This window comes from Urocitellus parryii, chromosome 3, assembly GCF_045843805.1.
Source record: "Urocitellus parryii isolate mUroPar1 chromosome 3, mUroPar1.hap1, whole genome shotgun sequence".
NCBI lineage: Eukaryota > Metazoa > Chordata > Mammalia > Rodentia > Sciuridae > Urocitellus > Urocitellus parryii.
In genome coordinates, this window is record NC_135533.1 from 24,353,634 (window position 1) to 24,378,414 (window position 24,781).

General features: G+C 40.0%; 1 protein-coding gene across 1 annotated transcript; it reads right to left on the reverse strand.

Moving 5' to 3' along the window:
- Nucleotides 1-1,010: 1,010 nt before the first annotated feature.
- Tmem243 (transmembrane protein 243) lies at nt 1,011-20,876 on the reverse strand. The gene is made up of 5 exons (XM_026399347.2): nt 20,710-20,876; nt 19,932-20,215; nt 3,137-3,187; nt 1,975-2,079; nt 1,011-1,144 (listed from the first exon to the last, which is right to left on the reverse strand). Exons 2-5 carry the CDS (start codon nt 20,007-20,009, stop codon nt 1,022-1,024), a joined length of 357 nt encoding a protein of 118 aa, XP_026255132.1. The 5' UTR covers nt 20,010-20,215; nt 20,710-20,876; the 3' UTR covers nt 1,011-1,021.
- Nucleotides 20,877-24,781: the final 3,905 nt, after the last annotated feature.

The window sequence follows — 24,781 nt, forward strand, 5'->3', positions numbered from 1 at the left end:
TAGTATTGAGCCTTGACCAGCATAAAATACAGAGACCTAATTGTGTTGCAGTTACTTTTGGTTAACCCATTGCTGGCAGTGGGAGCTGGTTCAGGCAGGGTAAAGAGGACAGCATTAGAGTCAAGAAAATTCACTACAGGTTTTTTATTACTTTTAAAGGGAATATGGGTAAGAGTAGTAAACAACCCACTGGTAACTAAGCAGTTTCACCCCCTCATCAGAAACCACTGTTATTAGTTTACAGAGTTAGCACTTTGAAGTAAAATTAAACCAAATATGGAAAGAGATAATATTCCCCAATACCATGACTGTTTATTACATGTTTTATGACATAGACTATCCAGAAAATATTTGAGGGGGTATCAGAGTTTGCCATTCACTTAGTGCACTAGCTGGTGGAGGTACAATATAACTGCTCCCTCTCCAGCAATTTTTAAAAACAAAATAAAATTTGCTTCTGTAACAAAAGGAAATAAATCAAGAGTCATTCCTACTAGAGAAGGGTTAAGCCAAAACTAGCCTCTAGGGCTTTAATGAATATGACCCCTATAGAAAAGTCACAAAAAAAACTTGTATAAATTATTTTATTTATTATTGTAATTAGATCTTCACAATCAAAGTTGTCTTTTCACTGTCTGTGTTTTGTTAACGTGAAATTGTAGTTATAAGCAAAAGTTGGTTGCCTAGGGAACAATAATTGTATATTCAGTTTAACAGAAATAAAAGAATATTTGTCTTAAAATGCAAGATTTTGAGCGTTTGCCATGCAATTGTAAAAAATAATAATAATTTCAAAGTGAAAAGTACTTGTGCTGTATGAACTTTTAAGTTTTGGAATGTTTTAAGTGCAACATCAGCTCCTTAAAGAAAAAGCAATGAGATCTATGATATGTCTCCCTTTCAAGAGGGAATTTAAATTTACAATTAACATGAAAATCATGTATCAGACTTCTGTAGAAGATTCTTCAGCATATATCCAACATTTATTCACTGTCCTGGTAAGTATTTCTCCTTGGCAGCCTCACCTTCCCACATCATGGAAGTACAGGTTCGCACATATACATAACATGATGATAGAAAATATGATATAGTAAATTAGATTTCTAAATTTCGGTTCTAAGTCTCCTTGTCGATACCAGTAGATCTAAAAGAAGAATTAAATAAAAATTAAAGTAATAGCCACTGGGCCAACTGTTAAAATTTAAATTACAAAATTGTTTTTCCACCAATTTAACCAGTGAGACAGTCTTCTATTTAGATAAAACTACTCAATTGTATTTAGATATGTATGTATTTAGATAAAACTACTCAATGTTAGTCACTCAAGGCTTCAAGCCAGGGGAGACACTTAGCAACTGAGTCACATCCCTAGTCCTTTATTTATTTGGAGATGGTCTCACTAATTTGCTGAGAATCTTGCTGGCTTTAACTTGTGATCCTCCTGTCCCGGACAGGCATGCCTAACTGTTTTTAAAGGTTTACTGTTTTGTTTCAGTTTTTCAAGGGTCATGAAACCACTACCAACTACTGAACAAATACTGAAGAGCCATTGTGGAGGGAAGCACAGAGATTAAAATAAATTATGTTATTAGAAATAAATCCAGAATGCTATCCCTTCCATTAAAAGTATTTCTCAAAGCCTGTTGGGCCCTGAATGTAGCCCTTGAGTGAAGATAAGTAAAGTATATCAAAAGTTTTTTAGCTACTAATTTCACTAATTTCTTCCTTCACTTTTTAGCTATCTTAAGAACACAAAATTTCCCTTTAGCGTTCCAATTGTGGGACTTCTGAGTAAAAACTAATGTGCAATTAATAATTGGGACTTCTGGCATCTTAATGCAGAAACTAATGAGGACGAGTGGGGAGGTGGTATTAGACAGAACCTTTATATAGACACAGGGCTGGGAATCTATTCTAAGCACTGCAACATTAGGCCCTCAAGAATACTTCATTTAAATTCTAAATAGTACTCACAAGTATGCAGGCAGTAATACTACTCAAAGAGATGCAGACAGCAAAAAATATATTCAATGGTTTGGGAGGTAGTTGAGGGAAAACAAAAGCACTGATCAGCGTTACCTGTGTGGAGAGAAATTATATAAAGCCTTAGAATTAATTCTAAGATTTGGTAAGGGGTGTAAGTCAGAAGTAGAACACCTGTTCAGCATAATTGAGGCCCTAGATTCAAATATAAGCATCACAAAAAAGGAAAAAAAAAAAAAGATGACTTATTAAGATCAAATCTAGACAAGGTAACAATACTAGAAGAAACTTCACATTATAAAATTATTTCTACCCACCATGTTTGATTTCTGGAATGTCAATACAATATTTTATAAAGTATTTGTATATATGTTCAAATTCTTATAATAATTCCTCCTTTTCTATCCTTTTCCTTGCTTATGAAAGGAGATGAAAGATCAGTAAAACTAGCTAATCTCTATTAGAAATCATTTAAATCCTATTCCCAGAACTAATGACTGTACTGGTAAAAATGCTGACCTTCTTATTCTGAACACTCACTCCTACCAAAAATGAAGAATATAATCAAAGCTGGTTTTACTTTCACTATGAAAAATACTAAAAGGTGGGTTCCTAAAACCCATTTCTGTCTCTATCATAGATACATACAACATTATACCCATTCTTTTTATTAAGAAGTCATGAAAAAAACACTTAAGGTTAATATATTTAACTATAAAAATATACTTTTATTTTATTATATAGTACCCTAGTTTTATTATACAAAGTGGAAAATCACTATATTATATACTAACCAAATGTTTTTAAACTTACCCAGTGATAATTAAGATATTAACAGAAATAGGGAGTTACCATGGCTTACATCTGAAGGAAGTTGATGGTAGCCACTGACATTTTTACAAACTTACTAGGCAAGGAACCACTGGCAAATTCATTTGATTTGTACTATTTCTTGTATTCAACTGGGGAATTGAGGATGAAAATCAGGTTAGTTGCATCAGTTGCCAATTTGAAGTTTTGTAGTAATGTTGAAAGCATGAACACTTAACATACTCATGTATTAGCTCTGAAAGTTGTTTTGTTGTTGTTGTCTTTTTAAGTTTTCAGATCTTTGGCTGAGAGCCTGAGTGAGGCACAAAATAAAGATACTTACTAGAATCAATAAGGATGTTAAGCTGCCAACAACTAAATTGATGATTCGGTCCTGAAAGAGAAAAGAGATAATGAGCCATATGACTTGGATTCCCAGCACTCTCACAATGATACATATCAGGCCTTCGGGGTGGTTTAAAATGAAAATACTTCTATATATATTTATGCTTGCCAGACAAGGCAAGGTGTTCTGAGCCATAGGAATGGAAAAGGTACTTTGGAAAAATCAGGCCAACAAAGGAGGTTTCTTGAAAGGTTGAGAAATTTACACTAGAATCTTGAAGACTGCAAAGAACTGAATGGGAAAGGAGGTTTACAAATAATCTTGTGCTGTTGGAAATAGTATAGGGAGGACAGAGTGCTGGAATTGTCAGGCCAGAGCCAGAAAATTACCAGAAACTAGATTTTGTAGATGAGATATCTGAGTATGGGTGTTTTTTTTGTTTTGTTTTGTACTGGGGATTGAACCTAGGACCACTTGAGACAGGTCTGGTTAAATGCCGAGGCTGCCTTGAACTTGTGATCCTCCTGCCACTGTGCCTGGCTTCCACTGAGTTTTCTTGTCTCTTTCAACCCCACCCCACCCAACTCTACAGAATGTCTGCAAAACTTGTGATCTAATTCTAATCCTAATCCAATCCTAATGAATTTACAGGTTAACCAACCCAGTTTGTCCCACTGTCAGATGTGGAATACCTATAAAAAACATAATATTGTATAATATCATTCTAGATTAAGATTTGCAGTCTATTTTAATGCACCTGTGTCAATTTCATTGACATAGTCACAGAATTGAAAACTTTGTCTGAGCAGGGAACATAATATGCAATGTGAGCAGCCAATAAACACCTCAGATGGGAAGGATCACACAGCAGCAAACTGAACCCTCATTTCCAAGTTGTCTGCTTTTAAAGATAAGAATCCAAAGAAATTAGAGAGTCCAGCAGGCAACGCTGAAAGGGGAAGTATATGTAAGAAACATGTATTGGTTGTGCCTGATCTAGCCAAGGACCAACCACAACATGGCCACTGCAATTTGAAGGTTACCAGACAAAACTAATTCCATCCATAGCCTCATTATTCAGACAAATCCCACCTGGAGTCTGAAATTATGACCCTCTGCTAAGGATAGATCTAGGGCAATTTGCTTATTACTACATAAGGTATGTGTATATGAATGTGTTTAATAAAAAATGTGTATTAAGATTAAATAAATGAACCCCACTGCTTCTGCCTTGTTAAAAAGGTTCAACTACATTTTCCTCATGTTTATTCCAAGAATCTGCTCTCATCTCTACAAAAGCTAAGGAGTTGCAAAAGTTTACAAAGTCTGCTCTTTCACCAGTAGAAGCCAGGGAACAGGTTCAGGTAGGAGGTAGCTAAGAAGAGGAATCACTGATTTTCAAATGTTACAGCAACTTGTCTATCAGGATCAAAACAAGGGGAAAAATAATAGTGAAGGGACTGTAACTATCTTAACTTTCACCTATCTTCTCAAAAATTTTGGAATGAAATGGTAATGTCTATTTTATAGGTAACAAAACAGGTTCATCAAAATTTATATCTTGCCCAGTGTCTCATATCATAAATAGTAATGGAAATAAAATTCAATGTCAGGCCTGCTTTCCCCCAACAGAGAAGATCCCATTTATACTCTGCTGGATGAGCAACTACTGGTCTAGACAAAAGAAGTCAAATGGCAGATGACATCTCAAAGCCTATTTAGTATCCTGGTAGCCTATTAAGAATGAAGATTTCTGCATATGTGGGGTTTTTTTCCAGATTATTGATTAACCATATAAGCGTAACGTTTTAAACATTCTTATGAAAATGTATTTAAGTTAATATTTTCCTGCCTGCCTTTTAGACAGCCACTGAAGAAAACTGCAAGTAATTTTCATGAATATCAGTTATTATACTGATGTAATGGTGGTGGTTCCTTGGGGCTCCCAAGATGAAGGGAACTACTTAGACATGGTAGAAGTGTTTCTCACAAAATGTTCTTATTGCAAGCAAAAGCCTATTAACATATCCATGAACCCAGGTCAAACTTTGGGAGATATCCCATTTCTAATGCTATCTTCTAAACTCTCCCTACTGCAAGTGTGGTATATGGACCAGCAGCACTGACCTCACTCTATTAATTCTGTTTCTACTACCTGTTACATGGTTTTTAATTTTATTTTTACCCTAGCTCCATCTACCAAAACTGTTCTCCCCTCCCAGAGTTTTAAATCTTGTACTATTACTTAATGCCCTATGTAGGCCAGACAGGAGCAAGATCAGCCTGGATTCTTACCTGCTGAGAGGAAAAGGATAAGGATTTAGAATATCCCTCTCAAAAAACAAAATATTCAACAGAGTTTTCATTAATACTTCATGTACACTGTAATACATGAACATAAAATACATACTCATGTACATATATGTATTATTTTGAGAAGGGTTCTATATATTATATATGTTATTCATTTAAACATTAGTGTACGCTAGATAAAACCATCTCCACTCTCCAGAAATTTATACTATCCAGAGTTCAGGAGGCCACTAAGGAAAAAGGGAGAAAGGAATGTTGGTAAATCAGGGAGAGACTACCAGAGAAAAGTCAACCAAGGACTGGCAAATCAGAAGGAAAGGTGGTTCACTAAGAGGAATTCCACAAAGACCCAGGGAAGAACAAAAGCACTGTTATTAGGGGAAAAAAAAAAAAGGAACAAATGGAAATAGATGGGCAAACTTCATGAGCTGAATAAGAAATGGGAGAGGGCTGGGGATGTGGCTCAAGTGGTAGTGTGCTCGCCTGGCATGTGTGCGGCCCGGGTTCAATCCTCAGAACAACATGAAAACAAAGATGTTGTGTCCGCCGAAAACTAAAAAAAAAAAAATATTAAAATTCTCTCTCCAAAAAAAAAAGAAGTGGGAGACAATGTACCCTGAAGAGATCTTCCTGAACCCAAAGGAATCACATCATTGTTTTCCTCCAAAGAAAGGAGAAAAAGATGATAGGCATATGCAAACAGTTTGTATTTGAGATGGTAGAAAATTACCCTGCAGCAGCTTGGGAGGCTGACACAGAAGAATTGTGAGTTCAAGGCCCACTTCAGCAATGGCGAGGCGCAGTGAGACCTATCTCTCAATAAAATACAAAATAGGGCTAGGGATGTGGCCAAGTGCCCCTAAATTCAATCCCCCCACCCCATCCCCCGCAATGAAAAGAAAGAAAATTACCCTGTAAAGCAAGTAAGCAACACATTATCTCCATTTATCATTGTGTGACTGCAAAATGTAAGCCTAGTGAGCAGATCACAAGAATTCTTAGACAGTGGATATGGGCCCTGAAATTAAGAATATTCTCATCCCATTATGCCACTGGCTAGCTGTATGACCTCAAGTGGATCCCCTAACCATCTATCAGAAAATTAGGCTAAAGTATGTCTTGTCCTTTTCAGTTCTAATAATTTACAGTTCCAAAGAGTAGGCCTAGCCTACTTCCTTGGTTATCAAAAAATAGGGAAGCCCCCAATCTTGCCTGGTCAGTCACTGGCCAGCAATTTGATATAAGACAGAATCCCAAACTCATTCCAGAAGCTCAGGTAGTAATGATCACTCAGAGGAAATTGATGTCAATAACCAAAAGCCAGCATCTGTCTTTAATTTTAAGGATACAACTCTAGTATTCTAGAGTTTAGAATGCTATAAATACCTTGTTCAACCTTCCATTTCCATGGCAATTCATGTTTTGCCTAGTCCCCAAACGGATTTGAAGGGCATGTGCTAAATATAAGAAAACCCTAACCCATTTAAGCAACAATAAAAAGATGAGGCCAAAATTTCTAAAGAGGTTTGGAGAATGTAAAAAAGGAATAAAAATTATCTGTGGTCAACAGTGGTCAAAAAATATTAAATGGGAGATTTAAAATAATTTGTTAAGTTTTAAATTGTACGCCATTCTGAGTAGCATGATGAAATCTCAACACTGTCCAGCCCTGTCCTGGGAAGATCTGTATCATCCCTTTGTCCACCATATCCATAGTTAGTCACCTTAGTCACTTAGTCGCCATCTCAGTTATCAGATTGTTGCAGCATTGCAGTATTTGTATTAAAGCAACCCTTATTTTACCTAATAATGATCCCAAAGTACAAGAGTAGTGATGCTAGCAATTCAGATGTGCCAAAGAGAAGCCATAAAGTGTTTCCTTTAAATGAAAATGTGAAAGTTCCTTACTTGATGGAAAAACTGTATGCTGAGGTTGCTCAGATCTATAGTAAGAAAGAATCTGTTACCTGAAATTATGAAGAAGGAAATTAAGGCTAGTTTTGCTGTTGTATCTCAGACAGTAAAAGTCACAGTGCAAGATAAATGTTTAAAATGGAAAAGATGCTAAATTAATAGGTTCACAATTTCCAGCATCTCCTATGGAAAAAGGAGGATACTGTACTAAGATTCCTGGCAGCAAGGTGGGAAATTCAATGGGGTTTTAAATTCTAGCTAATAAAAGTAACCATGCTGGATCACTAGAGGAGGCAAACTTCTGGCTCTGAAAAGAATTTGTTGTATAAGTCTGTATAAAAATATAGGGATACGGGAAACAGGTATTTTGTATAGTTGTTTCTTATACTGGTCCACAAGAAAGGCTGTGTCAGCTCTGTCACAAGAGAATGTGTCCTCTATGCTAAAGATGGGCATGCAACGGCACAGCAGAAGCTGTGGCCAGGTCTTGCAACCCAAGGTCATGCTTTTGCCAGCCACAGAGGCCCAACACCCTCACAGGTGCTTCTAGGAATAGGCTCTTTTGATTCCAAGGAAATATCAATAGAAAACCATAAGAATCTCTGGGGTCCAGGTTCTGTTAGCCTAAGTACAAGGCCAGTCAGTTACTTTCTGATAGAATAGGACCAAGACATCACAGCTCTGAACTCCAGCAAAACATACATCCAGCTGGAGGCCTCATCCTTCGACAATACTCAACCCTTGTAGGAAGGAACAAAGCAAAACTGAAGGCTGCTGCAGAAAAGAAAAATCCTAGATGGACAATGCTACTAACACATTTCCTTCCATTCTCTTGAGGGAGAAGGTGTGGTCATATAGAGAATTCTGTTTTTGGCGTTCAAATTTTCTGTGTAGCTCCATAAAAGTCCTCCTTGGTATCACAGCCCTATCTAGAGCCACATCCCTCCCCAGGTGCTCTCACTCCTACCTAGGTCATCTCCCAAAGAGCCAGGAAGTACTGGAAAGACAGGGCATTTCCAGTTCCCAAAGCCAGCCTCAGCAATTTCAGTAATATCCTCCACTTCTAAAATGTATGGCTCTGGGCATTCTCTTACCAACTTTTTCCTTTCCTCTTCTCAGTTACCTCAATTTCAGCATCTGTTATCCCTCTTCCTCCAATCTTCTATTCTTCCCTCACTCCTCTACTGCCCTCCAGTCTGGCCTTCGCCCACATTCACTGACTAGAATATTCCCAATCTGCTACATCAAAGCTCTGATTTGAGGGCCTCCTAAACAATCTCTGACCATGATGCAGCAATTTCAGCAAGGCACAGAAGACTCCTCGGTGGATATGTTCATCTGCTATAATGACTTTCTTTGAAGATCCAGCCCCAAGTCACCTACAAGCCCCCAATCATTTCTGGGCAATGTTTCTAAGCCTTGTTCTGATTATTTTTAAACTGTCCTAACCATAAATGCTACTTTACTTGTCTGTCTTCTCTACAAACAAGGTCTGGAAGAGTCAAGACCATGTCTTCCTTTTTCACTCTCATATTCTGGGGGTCACTGCATATGGCAGAAGTTCAGCCCTGATGCTGCTCTTTCTAAGCTTGCACCCTGACACAAGCTCATATCCACCTAGAAGAAGGAGAGCCTTATTCTAATTCAAAGCCAAGCCACATGCCTACGGAGGCTGCAACTACCTCGAGTAGAAATACCTTCTGATTGGACAAAGATGCCACTGTACCCATCTGCTAGCCACAATGTCCAACACATTTCATACGATCAAATACTAGTTAAAGGAACAAACTAACTGGGAGAGTTCATATGGATAGATCCATGCTTTCTATCCTTAGTTGGGCCTTCATATGTCTCCACGGCCTTTTGAGTTGTTAGCCTGACTCTTCAGAAAGTGGTTTGAAGCTCCACCTCTCCTCCATCTCCCCATTCCACTCCTGATGTCTCAGGACAGTAGACATTCCTTCAAAACAACACACCAAGAAAGAAAGGAGGCCACCAGGCATGGTAGTGCATGCCTGTAATCCCAGCAACTGGGAAGACTGGAGGCAAGAGGATTGTGAATTCAAGGCCAGACTCAGAAACTTAGTGAGGCTCTAAGCAACTCAGCAAAACCTGTCTTAAAATAAAAGATAAAAAAGGGCTAGGGATGTAGTTCAGTGGTTAAGCACCCCTGAGTTCAATCCCTAGTACAAAAAGAAAGAAAGAAAGAAAAGAAAAGTAATTAGGGCTGGGGATGTGGCTCAAGTGGTATCGTGCTCGCCTGGCATGCATGCAGCCCGGGTTCAATCCTCAGCACCACATACAAACAAAGATGTTGTATCCACTGAGAACTAAAAAATAAATATTAAAAAAAATTCTCTCTCTCACTCTCTCTTAAAAAAAAAAAAAGAAAAGAAAAAGAAAAGCAATGAGAGGAAGCCCTTCCTCATCAATGTCCATCCTTCCAGCCTAAAAAGATTCCAAAAGTGACCTGCTGCTTCCCATACCCTTGCTCAGTTCACCAATTCCATTCTTACCTCCATTGAATCTCTCCTTCATGGAGGCCATCTCTGACCCAAAAATCTGAAGTCCCTCCAACGTCAGAAGGGCCCTCCATCTATCATGTTTCCCTCTTAGATGTTAAGCATTCATTTTCTTTCTACTTGCTAAGCAGTAAGAAGAAAATAAAACAGGGTAGATGAAGGTAGAGATGGGGAGCTATGTAAAAAAGGGAGATGAAGCTGGATGCAGTGATATACACTCATAATCCCATTCATGAAGTATTCTGAGGCAGGAGGATCCCAGGTTTGAGGCCAGCCTTGGCAACTTAGCAAGATCGTATCTCAAAATTTAAAAAATAAGCCAGGTACTAATGGAAGAAAAAGTAGGCCCAAATCTCCATGATGTCAGACTCAGCCCCAACTTTCTTAATAAGATTCCTGTAGGACAAGAATTAAAACCAAAAATCAATAAATGGGATGGATTCAAACTGAAAAACTTCTCAGCAAAAGAAACAATCACTGAGGTGAATACAGAGCCTACAGAATGGGAGCAAATCTTTATACCACAAGCACAGATAGAGCACTAATCTCTAGGATATATAAAGCACTCAAAAAGCTAAACACCAAAAAAAACAAATAACCCAATCAATAAATGGGCCAAGGACCTGAAGAGACACTTCTCAGAAGATGATGTACAATCAATCAACAAATACATGGAAAAATGTTCATCATTTCTAGCAATTATCTCACTCCAGTCAGAATGGCAGCTATCAAGAATACAAACAACAATAAGTGTTGACGAGGATGTGGGGAAAAAGGCACACTCATACATTGCTGGTGGGACTGCAAATTGGTGCAGTCAATCTGGAAAGCAGTATGGAGAACTGCTTTCTTGGAAAACTGGGAATGGAACCACCATTTGACCCAGCTATCCCACTTCTTGGTTTATACCCAAAGGACTTAAAAACAGCATATTACAGGGACACAGCCATATCAATGTTTATAGTAGCACAATTCACAATAGCTAAATTATGGAACCAACCTAGATGCCCTTCAGTAGATGAATGGATAAGGAAACTTTGGTATATATATACAATGGAATATTACTCAGCATTAAAAGAGAATCAAATTCATGGCATTTGCAGGTAAATGGATGAAGATGGATAATATAATGCTAAGTGAAGCAAGCCAATCCCAAAAAACCAAAGGCCAAATGTTTTCTTTGATATGAGGATGCTGACTCCTAATAGTGATGGTAGGGAACATGGGAGGAACAGAGGAACTTTAGATAGGGCAAAGGGGGAGGGAGGGGAAAGGAGGGGTAAGGGGATAGAAATGATGGTGGAATGAGTTAGATAGACATCCTTACCCTAAGTACATGTTTGAAGACACGAATGGTGTGAAAATACTTTGTGTACAATCAGTGACTTGTTGTGCTCTATATGTGTAATATGAATTGAATTGCATTCTACCATCATGTATAACAAATTAGAATAAATAAATAATTTAATATTTTAAAAAGATACATTCAATTTAAAAAATAAATAAGTAAATAAGCTGGGTGTGGTGGTGTATGCCTGTCATCTCAGTAACTGGGGAGGTTGAGGCAGGAGGATTAATTGCAAGTTTGAGGTCAGCCTCAGCAAAGTATTGAGGCCCTAAGAAACTCAGTGAGACCCTGTCTTAAAATAAAAAATAAAAAGGCTTGAGGACATGACTCAGTGGTTAAGTACCCTGTGAGAATGCAATTCCCTGGTACCAAAAAAAAATTTTTTAAAAATAAAAACACTGGTGTTGTAGCTCAGTGGTAAAGTACCCCTAGGTTCAACCCCCAATACCCCCCCCAAAAAAAAGTGGGGTCAAGTCCTGGGGATGTGGATCAGTGTCAGAGCATATGCAAGGCCCTGGGTTCAATTCCTAGTAATTGCAAAAAAATAAAAGGAATTCTCCCTGGGGATATAAAAATTGAGCAGGAAATTTGTAGGAAAAAGCCATGAGACATACAAGGATCTAAGAGAAGTGTATTGCAGACAAGCTAGGACAGGAAGTTCAAAGTCCCTGACTGAAGCAGGAATGAGGTTGTCAAATTGCCCCATGCTGTAAATAATGCTGTCCCCTCCAGAATTCTTACTGAATTTAATCCCCAATGTATTTAAGAGCTATGGCCTTGGGAGGTGATTAAGTCAGAAGAGTTCTGCTTTCATGGGTGGGATTAGCACCCTTATAAAAAAAAAAGACTTCAGGTTGAAGGGAGTGCTCTCTTTCATCCATCCCTTCTACCATGTACAGATAGCATTCCTCCCATCGGAACAAGGAAACAAGGCACCACTTTGCAAGCAGTCCTCACCAGATACCAATCCTGCTGACACCTTGATCTGGGACATACCAGCCTCTACAACGGAGAAAATAAATTTCTGTTTTCTATAAATTACCCAGTGTGTAGTATTTTGTTACAGCAGCACAAATGTACTAAGACAAAAGAACAAAAAGAAAGCCAGGATGACTAAAGTTTATTATGCAACAGAGAAAAACAAAGATTTATTGAATACCTTTCTATCTCCCCCATAGTAGATATGCTCCATGAGAAAAGATATATTACCCAGCACCTAGCCTATTTCCTAGGATGAACTTAATAACTGAATAAAAGCATATATATAGCCAGGAGCAGTGGTGCACTCCTGTGATCCAGCAACTTGAGAGGCTGAGGTAGGAAAGGTCACAAATTCAAGGACCCTGAGCTAACTTATTGAGACCCTGTCAAAATAAAAATAAGGGCTGGGGTGTAGCTCTGTGGCTGAGGTAGATCACCCCTGGGTTTAATCTCCATTATCACAAAGAAAAAAAGAATAATATATGCATGCAAACTCAACAACCTTCCATGTCCAGAGCAGTCGAGGGCCTAACAGCAGCCCGGTTGAGGGTCTAATCACAAACCAGCAAAATTCAAATCTTCAAAAAGGAAAACTCAATAGACCATCAATTTCAGAGCCAAGTCTCAGTTTAATTTTTTTTTATACAATATTGTCTTACACACTCATTCACAATCCTCTGACCATTCCACCCTAACTCTAGGCTCCAATCACAAGGGAAAACTCACATTCCTTCACATCCTACACTTTCCTGCTCCCAGCCCCTTAGACTCAAAGCTACACCCCATACTTGGTATTCCCTGTCACCTCCTCCTATCAAAAATCAGTCCTCTGATTTGACACCCTTGTAGAACTATTACTTCCATGTTCCCTGGCACATTGTTCATTCTCTGTGAAAGGGCTCCATCCCATTTTATATTCTGTACTCACTTATCTTCCATATTCCACACATTCTTCAGGTCTCTATTAAATCCCAAAGGGTACGAATTCCAAGATGTACCTAGACTGAAGCATCCAGATCCTTGAGCCACTGATAATTTTGCCTCTGAACTTTTGAATTTCTCAAACTTAAGGATTCTGATATCACAAATAAAAAGTTGATTCTTCAAAAAATGACTTTCCGTACCAAATCAGAGGAAAAGTTCATGTCAAAAAAGTTCTAGAGATGGCCCAGTGAGAATAATATATACATTGAGATGTGAAATGTGGAAGGGGTTTTCTCTCTCTTTTTTTTTTTTTTTTTTTTTTTAATCCAGCTGCAGCAAGAAACAGGAGGCCCTGTCTAAGGTTTAAATTTGGTTCCTCCAGAGCAGTATGGCTTTCCCAAACAGGAGCTTCCCTTAGAGAGTCACCAAAGACAACCAGAGGGACTGTATCTGCATGTGTGAAGATCAAAGACATCTTCCCTTACAGGCTAATTCTAGGGCATAGTGAATTCTGCTCATTGGTACAACTGTTCTGAGACTTGCCAAAGAATACTGAACTTTGAACATTGCCCAAAGCAGAGATGCATGAGAAAGGGTTTACAAGAATGCAGGCACACCCACCTTTTACAACTCCCCCACTCTGAACTTTCTCAAACACGGGACCTTCACTGCTATATCTGGACCTGAACACCAATTTTTCCCTCATTTATATCTACTATATCCCCTTATTTCACAGATTCATATTTTTAAAAAATTTTTTTAGTCGTAGTTGGACGCAATACCTTCATTTTATTCATTTATTTTTATGTGGTGCTGAGGATCAAACCCAGCGCCTCGCACGTGCTAGGCAAGTGCTCTGTCACTGAGCCCCAGCCCCAGCCCCAGATTCACATTTTGAAACCTCTTTCAGTTGTAGATATTTTTGTATATTTATTCTATCAGATTCTCCTCACAGAAATACACGTTTACTTTAAGTATCATATTTATGGAAATCAGATCAGAGTAAAAACAGAGAACAAACCTACCCAACATGTTTACAGGGAAACTGATCCCTAGAGTTGGTACCCTCAGGAAGCACCCTAATTTGATGTTCTCTGAGCTTCAGAATGGGAGGCAGAGCACAAAGACTGAGGTGGGAGCCTGACCTGCCAGTGGCCTTGGGTAAGTCACTTAACTTTTAAGTCTTTTAGTTTCTATTTTTATACAATGGTCTAACATCCAGGGTTGCTTTAAAGATTAGGAAATAAAACATTTGAAGCCCCTGCAACAGAGCACTATGATCTACTGAATAGTAAAGCTAATATGGTATTAGTATTATTTTTTCCATGTCTAATGGGGAGTATTACAGTGGGAGCTGAGCTGACCCCATACCCTGGCCCCAATTTCTAGAGCAGCCCCAATTTTAATATATTCCATCACTCCCAGAGGGACATTCAGGTTTGTCATTTGGCAGCCCAGAAAATGTAATAGTTTTATCTATACAATTTGTAACTGACTATAAGGAAAAAAATGACACAATTCAGTAGACCCAGCCAATTATCACATACCAGCAAAATTCAAATCTTCAAAAAGGAAAACTTAGTAGACCACCAACTTCAGAGACAAGTTTCAGTTTAACTTTTTTATACAATATTGTCTTACACACTCATTCACTATTACCCTCTTTGCTATACATATATAGCTCAGCAGGAAAAGGAAAGACAGTGATGATTTTAATTGTATGAGTACTTGAAATGCCCCTTCCTGTTTTGATAGCCAGTATACTTAGGTTTCTGAACATCAGCCTTTGTCTTCTGTTGCTTTAGAACATCCAAAGAATGCAGGTTACTTTTTGATGATGCTAACCAATTTCTACTGAACCAATTATTTAGCACAAGAAATTAAAAGTGATTTGGCAGGCTGGATGAAAGAAGACAACTGTTTCCAGTCTCTCAGGTGACTAGCTCTCCTCAGAAGAAGAGAAGAGCTAGAAGCTCTGTCAAGAGAGAAGCTAGAAGTCTGCACTGTTTGAAGGATAGCCTTGGGGGCCCTGGGCAGGGAGGGGACTGGCAAGCACATATACAGCAATTGTTTGACTAGTTCTACAGTTCATGAGAAGACTTTTGGTTTTTTTCCATTTTTATTCACTTGCTTATTTATTGGAGAAAGGGGGAATGCAGGAAAAGGTTTTTGCTCTGAGCCTCAAGGTCTACTAGATTGCCCCTTTGTAAAGTTCTTTCCTTCCAGGTGTTATCTTCTGGGAAGTTCTGCTGATATACCTCCTCACAGTCACTTACTTCACACATCACATCTAAGAAGGGATAATGGGACTAGAACTGTTACCACCCTTGTTGGATGATCAATCACTTATTTTGTGATCAGTGAACATCAAAAGAACAGGCCAGTCTAGAAACTGGTTTAACTACATCCAACAGGGAGTGTTCTTTCTTTTCCCATTTACACTAGCTAGGAAAATTTTGCATTCTCTCCCAAACAGAACCACTCACCCTCCCTCCTAGGTTCACTAATCTGGATTAGCTGAAACTGATTTTGGATGTGTTGGCAGCCAACTCCAGAAATGAAGACTGAGTCTCACAAGCCCTGAGAATAACTTAATGCCCTTCTCTTACATGGACAGGAGGGGGCCACTGCCCCAAGTGTGTTGTCTTAAAGCAAACTTAAAGACAGCTATGGACACAAGAGGGAGGAATAGCTCCAGTTCACAATGGGGAGAAGAGAGGATGAAAGAGGAAGGAGATTCTAGAGCAAAAAGTGTTCTATAGAAACTTCTTGTAAATGTTCCTGCAGGGAGAAGCTGTGCTGAAGCCAAAAAGATCATACCACCAAAATATCTGAGAACTACTAACAATTCATCCTGGCCAACTAGAGTTACAGTGGAAATTAGCATACTAAAGCTTCTCAAAATCCCACAGAGAAGAAAAACATTTCACAAACATAACTACAGGACCAGCATAAGTAGTAATTCACTTGCTTTTTGAATAGAACTATTCAAAATAGTAGTACTAGCCCTATGTGGCTACTTATGAGCATCTGAATTGTGGCTAATTTAAATTTAAATGAGCTATGAATGTAAAATACATACTGGATTTCAAAGGGTTAGTGCAAAAAAAGTAAAAATATCTCAATTTTTGTATTGGTTATATGTTGAAATAATGAATATATATGGGTTATAGTTATTAAAATCAATTTCATCTGTGTACTTTTTTAAAAGGTTAAATCTAAATTACATATATGGCTACCATTATATTTCTATTGGCTAGTGCTCATTTAGAAAATGCTAAGCTACAACACAAGGTTTAGAAAACTTTGGATATTTCTTTTCTTTTTTTCCCACCCCAAGAGATTTATTGTCAGTAGTATGGAGCAAAACGACAAGGCTCTCCCTCTGAGGAGAGCAGCCTGGATATTTCTTATTATCTTGATTTCTTTGCCATATTTGTTTTTCATCTGAAAGAGATGTACTATAGCACAGAACTTAGGAAGTATTTAAGACATGAAAAAAGCATCTGGACACATGACCAGGATTTATTGCAATACATAATTCCAAAGATATCAAGGAATGAGGGATGTGTTTCTTACAAAAGATGAACACTTTTCCCTTTTGTCAATAACCCCCAAGATATTTATTTAACAACAGAAAACTATTTTACTTTTCCTTTCACTCCACAGCTCAATCTGTAAAGCTATTCCTAAACATCATACTGAAGAATGAATACATTTATAGTGTTTCGGTTACTGAAATCACTATGTGCGCTCAGTATAGGTGAAGAAATAAGTCCTTTCAAGGCTTGATGACAAAGGTACTTACTGTTCAAGGCCTATTGTTATGTATTTATTGTTCAGTAGTAGATTCTAGTATTTTTCACTATGTAACTTAGAGCAAACCACTTCACCCCTATTACCTACAGATTGGCAATAGGAACATGAATGCCTACAGTGTTTTGAGAAACATGTGGCTCAGGCTGCATAAGTAAGACACTATTTACTCGACTTTCAACTCATAAGATAGTAGGCAAAATACAACCAGAGAACTAGCTGTGTGACTGAACAAATAACCCTCTACAGTTCTACTTCCTTAGTTGTACAATAGAAATAACATCTATCTTATGAGAAGGAATCTGATGAAAACAAAAGGAAAGCTGAATGCCCAGTGTGTTACTTAGCACTGAGGAAACACAAACTCCTCTCCAGACTCTGTTCTTTGGTCTCAGTCTTCACTACCCTAAAGTTAATAGCTGCACCAAAATTGACAGACTATATATTGTAAGTTGTTATAGCAGAAAGTTTTTTTAATATATATTTTTAATTTTAGGTGAACATAAAACCTTTATTTTAGTTTTTGTGTGGTGCCAAGGATCAAACCCAGTGCCTCATGCATACTAGGCAAGCACTCTACCACTGAGTCACAATCCCAGCCCATAAGCAAGAAAGATTTCTAAAAGCTCAGAAAATCTGTCAGACAATTACAGGAAGTGGGCTTTGCAAAACCCTCCTGGATATTCCTCGGAGTAGAGGTTCACTACTAACAGGTTTCCATTGTAAAGTGGCTATTGTGTCCAATTTCCTGGCACCTAAAAGACAGCAAGCTGGGGATGCCCACATACAAGGGCCAGTGATGGGTTTTTCAGGGTACCCAAGAATCCCCCAGTTCCAGCAGTTACTATCCTACATAGGAATGGCTCCACTGCACTGTGGTTTACCCTTTGAATATATATATATATTTTTAATATGTTGCTGAGAATTGAATCCAGGGCCTCGCACGTACTAGGCAAGCACTCTATAGGTGAGCCACAACCCTAGCCATTAACCTTTGAATATTGAGGCTCCATTCCTGTGTCTTGCCCACACAAGGCCCTCAAATAAAATTTTCATTTGACATTAACAAAGATAGATGCTTCTCCTCCTTTAGATTGGTATCCCAATTTATTAGAAATATATTTTCATCCACCTCAGACCTGGGATCTCTTTGCTTTCTCCATTCTGTGGAATTTCTCTATATCCAATGACTGTCAGCTTCACAGAGTGAGCTAAGAGGATCAATTTTGAAAGATCTGGAATTATATATTATTTATTCTTAACTTTTTCTTTCAGAGTAGATGATTCTATTTTAATACCCTAAAGTTGCATAAGTAATGCAGGAGATATATATGCTTGGACTAAATAAGTATACAATAAACAAGAAGAGATACCTGGAAGAATTAATGTTTTAGATGGATTTCAAATGGATCATAGGCAACAAGAAATTTAGGCACTGGATATTTCAGCCTTGGCTTTTCAGAAAATGTCAATATTTCTCAGTATCTATATTGTTGTTCTGGATTGTTTTGTTAGAGGGGTCTCACTACATTCCCCAAGCTGGTCTAGAACTCCTGAGCTTCAATGATCCTCAGGCCTCAGCCCCTCAAGTGGTAGTATTATAGCTGCACACCACCTGCCAGGCTTCTAAGTGTCTATATAAATCAACACGTCCATTACCAAGACATCTACCTCTGTACTACAGCGCCTAATGGGGTTAAAAAAGGTCAGAGATCTGAATCATCCAGACTCCCAATCTATGTGCAAAAGTATATGCAGGAGATAATGAACCCACTTTGGGGGACAGCTGGACAGACTTCCCATATAAAAGCACCAGTTTCTTCTCTGTATCCCTAATGTGTCCTCTCTGTGCCCCTCATGGCCCAGATTCAATCACATTACATTTGTTCACATATTTCCCCCATCTAACTGGGTTCTTTGAAACCCAAGGACCAAGGACATTAACCAATACTCAGTAACATTTGTAGAAGTAGGAACATCTACTGGCCTGGAGCTAACTTTATGGAATTATGAAAAGCCACAAGGTCCATCTTCCTGGAGATCAAGCTTAAAACGTTTTCTCACTAAAACTGTAAGATGAAGCAAATCCATATGGAGTTTAAAAAATAGTCTTTTAATAGTGGCAGGCTGGCAACTTCCAAATTCAGGACTGTGTCCCTGAATGCCAAGTATACAAGTGCCTTATTCTTTGTGGTAGAGGGACCCTGCCAAAGCTAAGATATCCAGGAATCTGGATTCTCCAAGTGCCTTAACTTTTAAGAAGCTGACAGCACTTTATCCAGGGGTCAAAGACCACAAATGCCACTTGTAGATGGGGGTGGGGCCCGCGGGTGAACTGGCTAATATTGCCCAAACTACTCAGAAAGTTAATGCTGAGTACAGGAAGAGAGCTCTCATCAAATGCTAGCCCAGAACATTACATAACTAAACTTTTTGAAAGGTGTTAAACTTAAAAGCCTACCTATGCTTCTTTGGGTCCTGGGACCCTTTGATCACTTCCTGGAACGGAGGCCATCACTAAAGACACCCTCTTTTAAGGCCTCTCTCCACAGCAGTAAGCCCTTAGGGGCACTACATAAACAGGAATCAGAAGCACCTCTCCTGGGCGCTATCCATGGGCACTTCCAGCGCACACCTGCAGCCTCCAGGAGGTCAGAACTCCGGATGGAGGTGCGGTTGCGCAACCACCACCTCAAACTCCCTCCAGAGAGGGCTCCCGCACTACAGCGAAAGGCTTCCAAAAGCCCAGAACTTTCTGAACTTTTCTCCACCCCCAACTTCAAGGCTCTTGGCCAACTCCGTCCAAGAGCAGGGCGAGTGGCAGGGCAAACATCCTGAGAGGGAAGCTGGACTGCAGGACCGGCTCTCCAACTACAAGTGCCTCCGGGGCCGCTGAAGGACCGGGACTCTGGAGGGCCGAAGGACAGGGCACAGAGACACGTACTCCCCGCCCGGGGACAAGGTCCACACTCACCTTGGCCGACGTCTCCCCGAACAGAGGTCTGTTGTCCAGGCCACTGGTGCCGTAGGTCCTAGTAGGAAAGTCCTCCATTTTGGGGCTTCTTCACTCGTCCCGAGCCTCTCAAAAGCCAGCCCGCATGACTCGGTCCACGACTCCAAACACCTTCTCCTCAGGGCGCACGCATGGCGGCAAGCCCTGGCGTCCGGGAAGTCCCCGAGGAGGCGGGAGGGTAGCGCTCACTCCCGGGGGACGCGGCCGCGCCGCCCGAGCGCCGCTGTCCTCCTCATCCTGAGCAGCTGCCGCAGGAAGTGGGAGGAAACAAACACCGCTTGGCCGACTCTCAGCGGGACGCCCCGCCCGGGCAGCTCCCACTTCCCCAAATCTCGGCTCTCTGCCCCGGCGCCGCTCGCCGCCGGTTGCGGGCGGCAGGCGAGCCCGACTCCCCGTCCCACCCAGCCCCGCGTCTCTACAGCTCCCGGGTTTTCCAGATGGTCTAGTCAGCGCGTCTACCTTCGTGCTCACGGGGGTAGTTCTCATGGGAGAGCGCTAGGAGCCCCTCAGCGAGCCCGCTGCGCCCCTCAGTCCCCGAGCGGCGAGAGGGGAAGTTGCCGAGCACAGCCGAGCGCTCCGCACACCCCTCCCGCAGCGCGAGGACTCGGGACGCGGCCGCGCCAAGCGACTGGGATCCCCTCGCCTGGGCGGCCGCTACCCGGGGCCGGCCGCGCGCGCCGCAGGAGCACCCGCCTGACCCCGCACACCGTAGCTGCCCTCCCGCGCCCGCAGGCCAAACCTCGGCGTCCCCGGTCCACGCCCCCGTCGGGATCCCGCGCCGCAGCTAGCAAGGAGGCGGACTGGCCGCGTGGGGGAGGAAGAGCCTTTCAGCGCGGCGGCGAGCGGACGCACCGGCCCAGCGCAGCGCTGCGGGTCCGCTCTCAGCTTTCCCGGCTCGGACCCGCGGCCACTGTCGCAAACAGGCCCGGCCCGCCCCGTCCACGTCACCACCCAGGCGGCCAATCCCGCAGGCAGGGGCGCCGCATTGGCTGCGGAGCTTTATTTCTAGAGGTGCCAGTTTATCCTCCGCGGGGCGGCCAGTCTCCACGGCTACACATTTCTCAGCCTCTTAGTAATTAGCGTCAGCGCGATCCACGTGGGTGAAGCACGTTTCCGAAGATAGCCTGCATTTGGCAGCAAGCATCTTAAAAACAATCGGCCTGCTTTCACCACTCCAGACCGCGCAACTAACACAGTCATTGGCACTTTGTGTTGCTTGTATATTTGTCTTGCGTTATTCTGTGGAAAGGATTCTAGATTATTTCCAGAAACAGTCGGGAGGTAGTAGTGCTTTGACTGTCTGCTCATTCTGCCAGGGATAGTGGCTGACTGAGCATGTTTACTGCCACAGAGCCAGAGCTCCACGTTGTCAATATCTCCTTCGGTTCTTAGGCCATAGAGAATTGATCAGGCCCTTAAAAGTAACATAGCTTCGCTATACATTTGGAGTCATTTATAAATATTCAGAAACACAGCCATGCTGAATTCTCTGGACACTATACAATGCCTAGATTGAAAAGAGCTCTACAAATGTTTGTGTTTAGGGATAGTCTGAGTTGGAACATTGTAGCCACACACCACTTAGAATCAAAAGCCATGATTCCAATTTAGGACCAGGATGGACCAAGAACCACATAAAATTTGCAACCCTGAGTAGAATTAGGGATGAAGAATATCTGATCTATCAGTTACATATTTTACAAATGATTTGTTTGTTCAGTGCTTTTTGTCAAAAGAGCAATGCTACACAATCCTGCACTCCGTTCTATTAAAAGGTCGATTGGTTTTACCACTAATAATTTACATTTAGCCACAGTTAACAAAATACTTTTGAGAATCTGTTATATACCAGAAAAGTATCAGTTAGAATAATAAAGTGATCAAGATGGGTTTGAGCAATAATCCTGAAAGACACAATCTTGAATGCAGTAATCCCAAATGTTGAAATACAGAAAGATCAAAATCCCTAAAGTCTAAAATCCTGAAAGATCAAAATCCTGAAAATATAATTCTGGAAAAAAATAATTTTAAAAGTGAATTAAAATTTACATTTAGAAAAATTATTGGAGAAACAAAAAGAATAGAACACTTCATAGGCAAATTTACACAATAAAATAGGCAATGATAGCACACAGAATTTTTCAATTATATGCACTCTGGCTATCCTAACAATAAGCATATACTAATGACAGCTCCATGGGTACAGTTATAAGCAGACATATTCATAAAGAAATAGGTCAAAAAGCAAAATGTATAAGTATATATCGCTATTGTTAACAATTGTGTGCACCCAGCTTTATAACTGGTTATCTGAAATACCTCGTTAGACAACCTACATCTTTTATTTATTTTTAATTAATTTTTTATTTATATATGACAGAGGAATGCATCACAATTCATATTACACATATACAGCACATTTTTTTCATATCTCTGAATAACCTACTTATTTTAATGGGGTCAATCAATCATCGATTGTGTATGCAATTATTCAAAGACCCGAGATTTCAAGAATTTTATCTTTCACAAAAAATACAGATGTTCAAAAAGAAATATCTTCATTTATTCAGGAAGTTTCAATATTGTAACAGTGCATTTGTTACTGAAAAATGCATAATATCTCTAAAATTCTTTATACTCTTTAATCCTCCAACATTGACAATGATGTGAAAATGAAATACAGAACATAGCGAATTACAAAAGCAAATAATGCTGACAATTTTTTAAGTGGGTAAAGTTTTAAGCCAAAAAGAAAATTCAAATTATGAGAAAGTATATTACAGAGGAAAACTATGGGCAATTGCATGGACATGGTCCCTAAGAACTGGCCAACTTTCACAATCATTAACTATGTTTTGAAGTCTCGCCCCTCAGTGAATAGCTGGTTGTTGGTTTTTGCTTCCTCTTGTTTTGTTTCCTTTTATGGCATGGCTGTTCTCAAAGAATGCATTCACATTCATTTCCTATGTGATGCTGCTCTTTTTGAAATTCTTCTGTGATTTGACATACACCAACTTGAGCATTTCCTATAAAAATTCTCTCTTCAGTCACATACAGGCCTCAACCTTGGTGGAAATAATTTTGGTGATTGAATAGCAATAAATACTACTGTATAAGTGTCTTCTTCTACTCTGCACTTAATAATTTTCAAACCACTCAGTAATTTCTCCTGCCACTTCAATTCATTAAAAGCTCCTAGAATTTCATCACCTGAAAGGAATTATTCACAGAAACAGTCGGGAGGTGTTAGTGCTAGGTATTTCTTTGACTGTCTGCTCACTCTGTCAGGGATGGTGGCTGACTGAGCAACGCAGAAAAAGAACTAATTTTTTTTAAACTGAAATTTTCATCATTGCCATACACATGCCCTATCTATTCCCCAGAACTCAGTTTTCTAGCCCTCTTACATAGCCCTTTTGGGGGAGAATTGCAGTTTTCAGGATTTCAGGTCTCAGAATTTCAACATTTGGGATTTTAATTCTTTGAGATTGTGGTTTGGGGGATTATAAGCTTTTGATCATTTGGGATGATCATGTTTGGGATGGTGTCTTTTGGGATTATGATCAACCCTGGGTCAAAACTCAGGCATAGTCTTAGTCTTGAAACTGGAGTGGAAAATAGAGACATAATTACAATTTAGAGAAAGAAGGTGTGGCACCTAAGAACACAAGCTTTGAACTTGATCATATCGGTCCTCTAACCCTGATGCCACCATCTACAAGCTATGGGATCCTAGGCAAGTTATCTAACCTCTTCTGGGATCCTTTATATGTAAAAAGTAAAAATTACAATAATAAATAGCACTATAAATATCTAATATCAATTCTTTTTAAAGAAAATATTTAATAGTGGATATACAAAATACCAACAAGTAGTAAGTATCCAAGTGGTGATTATCAAAGATGATGACAAGTGCTGTAAACTGGACACTAGTTAACTAGCTTCAGGAGGCAGGGAAAGCTTATTTGAGGAAAATTAAATCAAGATCCACAAAAAAAAGGATGAGTTAGCCAAGACGAGGAAGAGAGGTAAGAAACCAGGCCGCAGAGGCCAAAGCCTCATGCAGGGTGTATTTGAGTGGGAAGGCTGAATCAGAGGTAATGGTCCTACTCTTGAGCTGCTTATGCTGTATGTCATCAGTTTTCTATGTCTCTACTTCATTTTTCCCTTTAAAATGCAGCTTCTTCATGATTACTACTCCTCCCAAACTTCTACTTACATACGGTTTTAGCTTGTTTTTTTTTTAATATTTATTTATTTTTTTTAGTTGGTGGACACAACATCTTTGTTGGTATGTGGTGCTGAGGATCGAACCTGGGCCGCACGCATGCCAGGCTAGCGCGCTACCGCTTGAGCCACATCCCCAGCCCCCGGTTTTAGCTTGTTTTGGTACTAAGCTTGGATAAAATGGACCTTACAGCTCCAGTGCCTGCTACTGCTTGGAAGCCTCAGTTTCTGTTTTTCTATACAGATTACCATTCCCTTGAAGACTTTTATTTATTTATTTATTTATCATCTGTATTGGGGATTGAACCCAGAACCTTAAGCATGGTAAGCAAGTGCTCTACACAGTACATCCCCAGCCCTTCCCTGTGAGGAGCAGTGACCTGAACCATCAGCTCTGATTGCCTCGTGGCTGCTGGGAACTTCCTGTGCAAAGTTGTAGGTTAAAATGGCCCAGTTGCTATGGTAACACAGGCCCACGTGTGCAAAGGCATGTATCAGTCCAGACCTTGAGCTCAGGCACCAGCTCCTAGGGATAGAGAATTCTGAACATAGCAAGATAACCCTAATGTTTCACCAGTCCTGAG

Coding starts and splice junctions, on each gene's coding strand:
- Tmem243 (XM_026399347.2), bottom strand. CDS start 20,009: ATGGAGGACTTTCCTACTAGGACCTACGGCACCAGTGGCCTGGACAAC. Junction 3,188..19,931: donor TCGGGGAGACGTCGGCCAAG/GTGAGTGTGGAC, acceptor TTTCTCTTTCAG/GACCGAATCATCAATTTAGT. Junction 1,145..1,974: donor GTATTACTGCCTGCATACTT/GTGAGTACTATT, acceptor TTCTTCTTTTAG/ATCTACTGGTATCGACAAGG.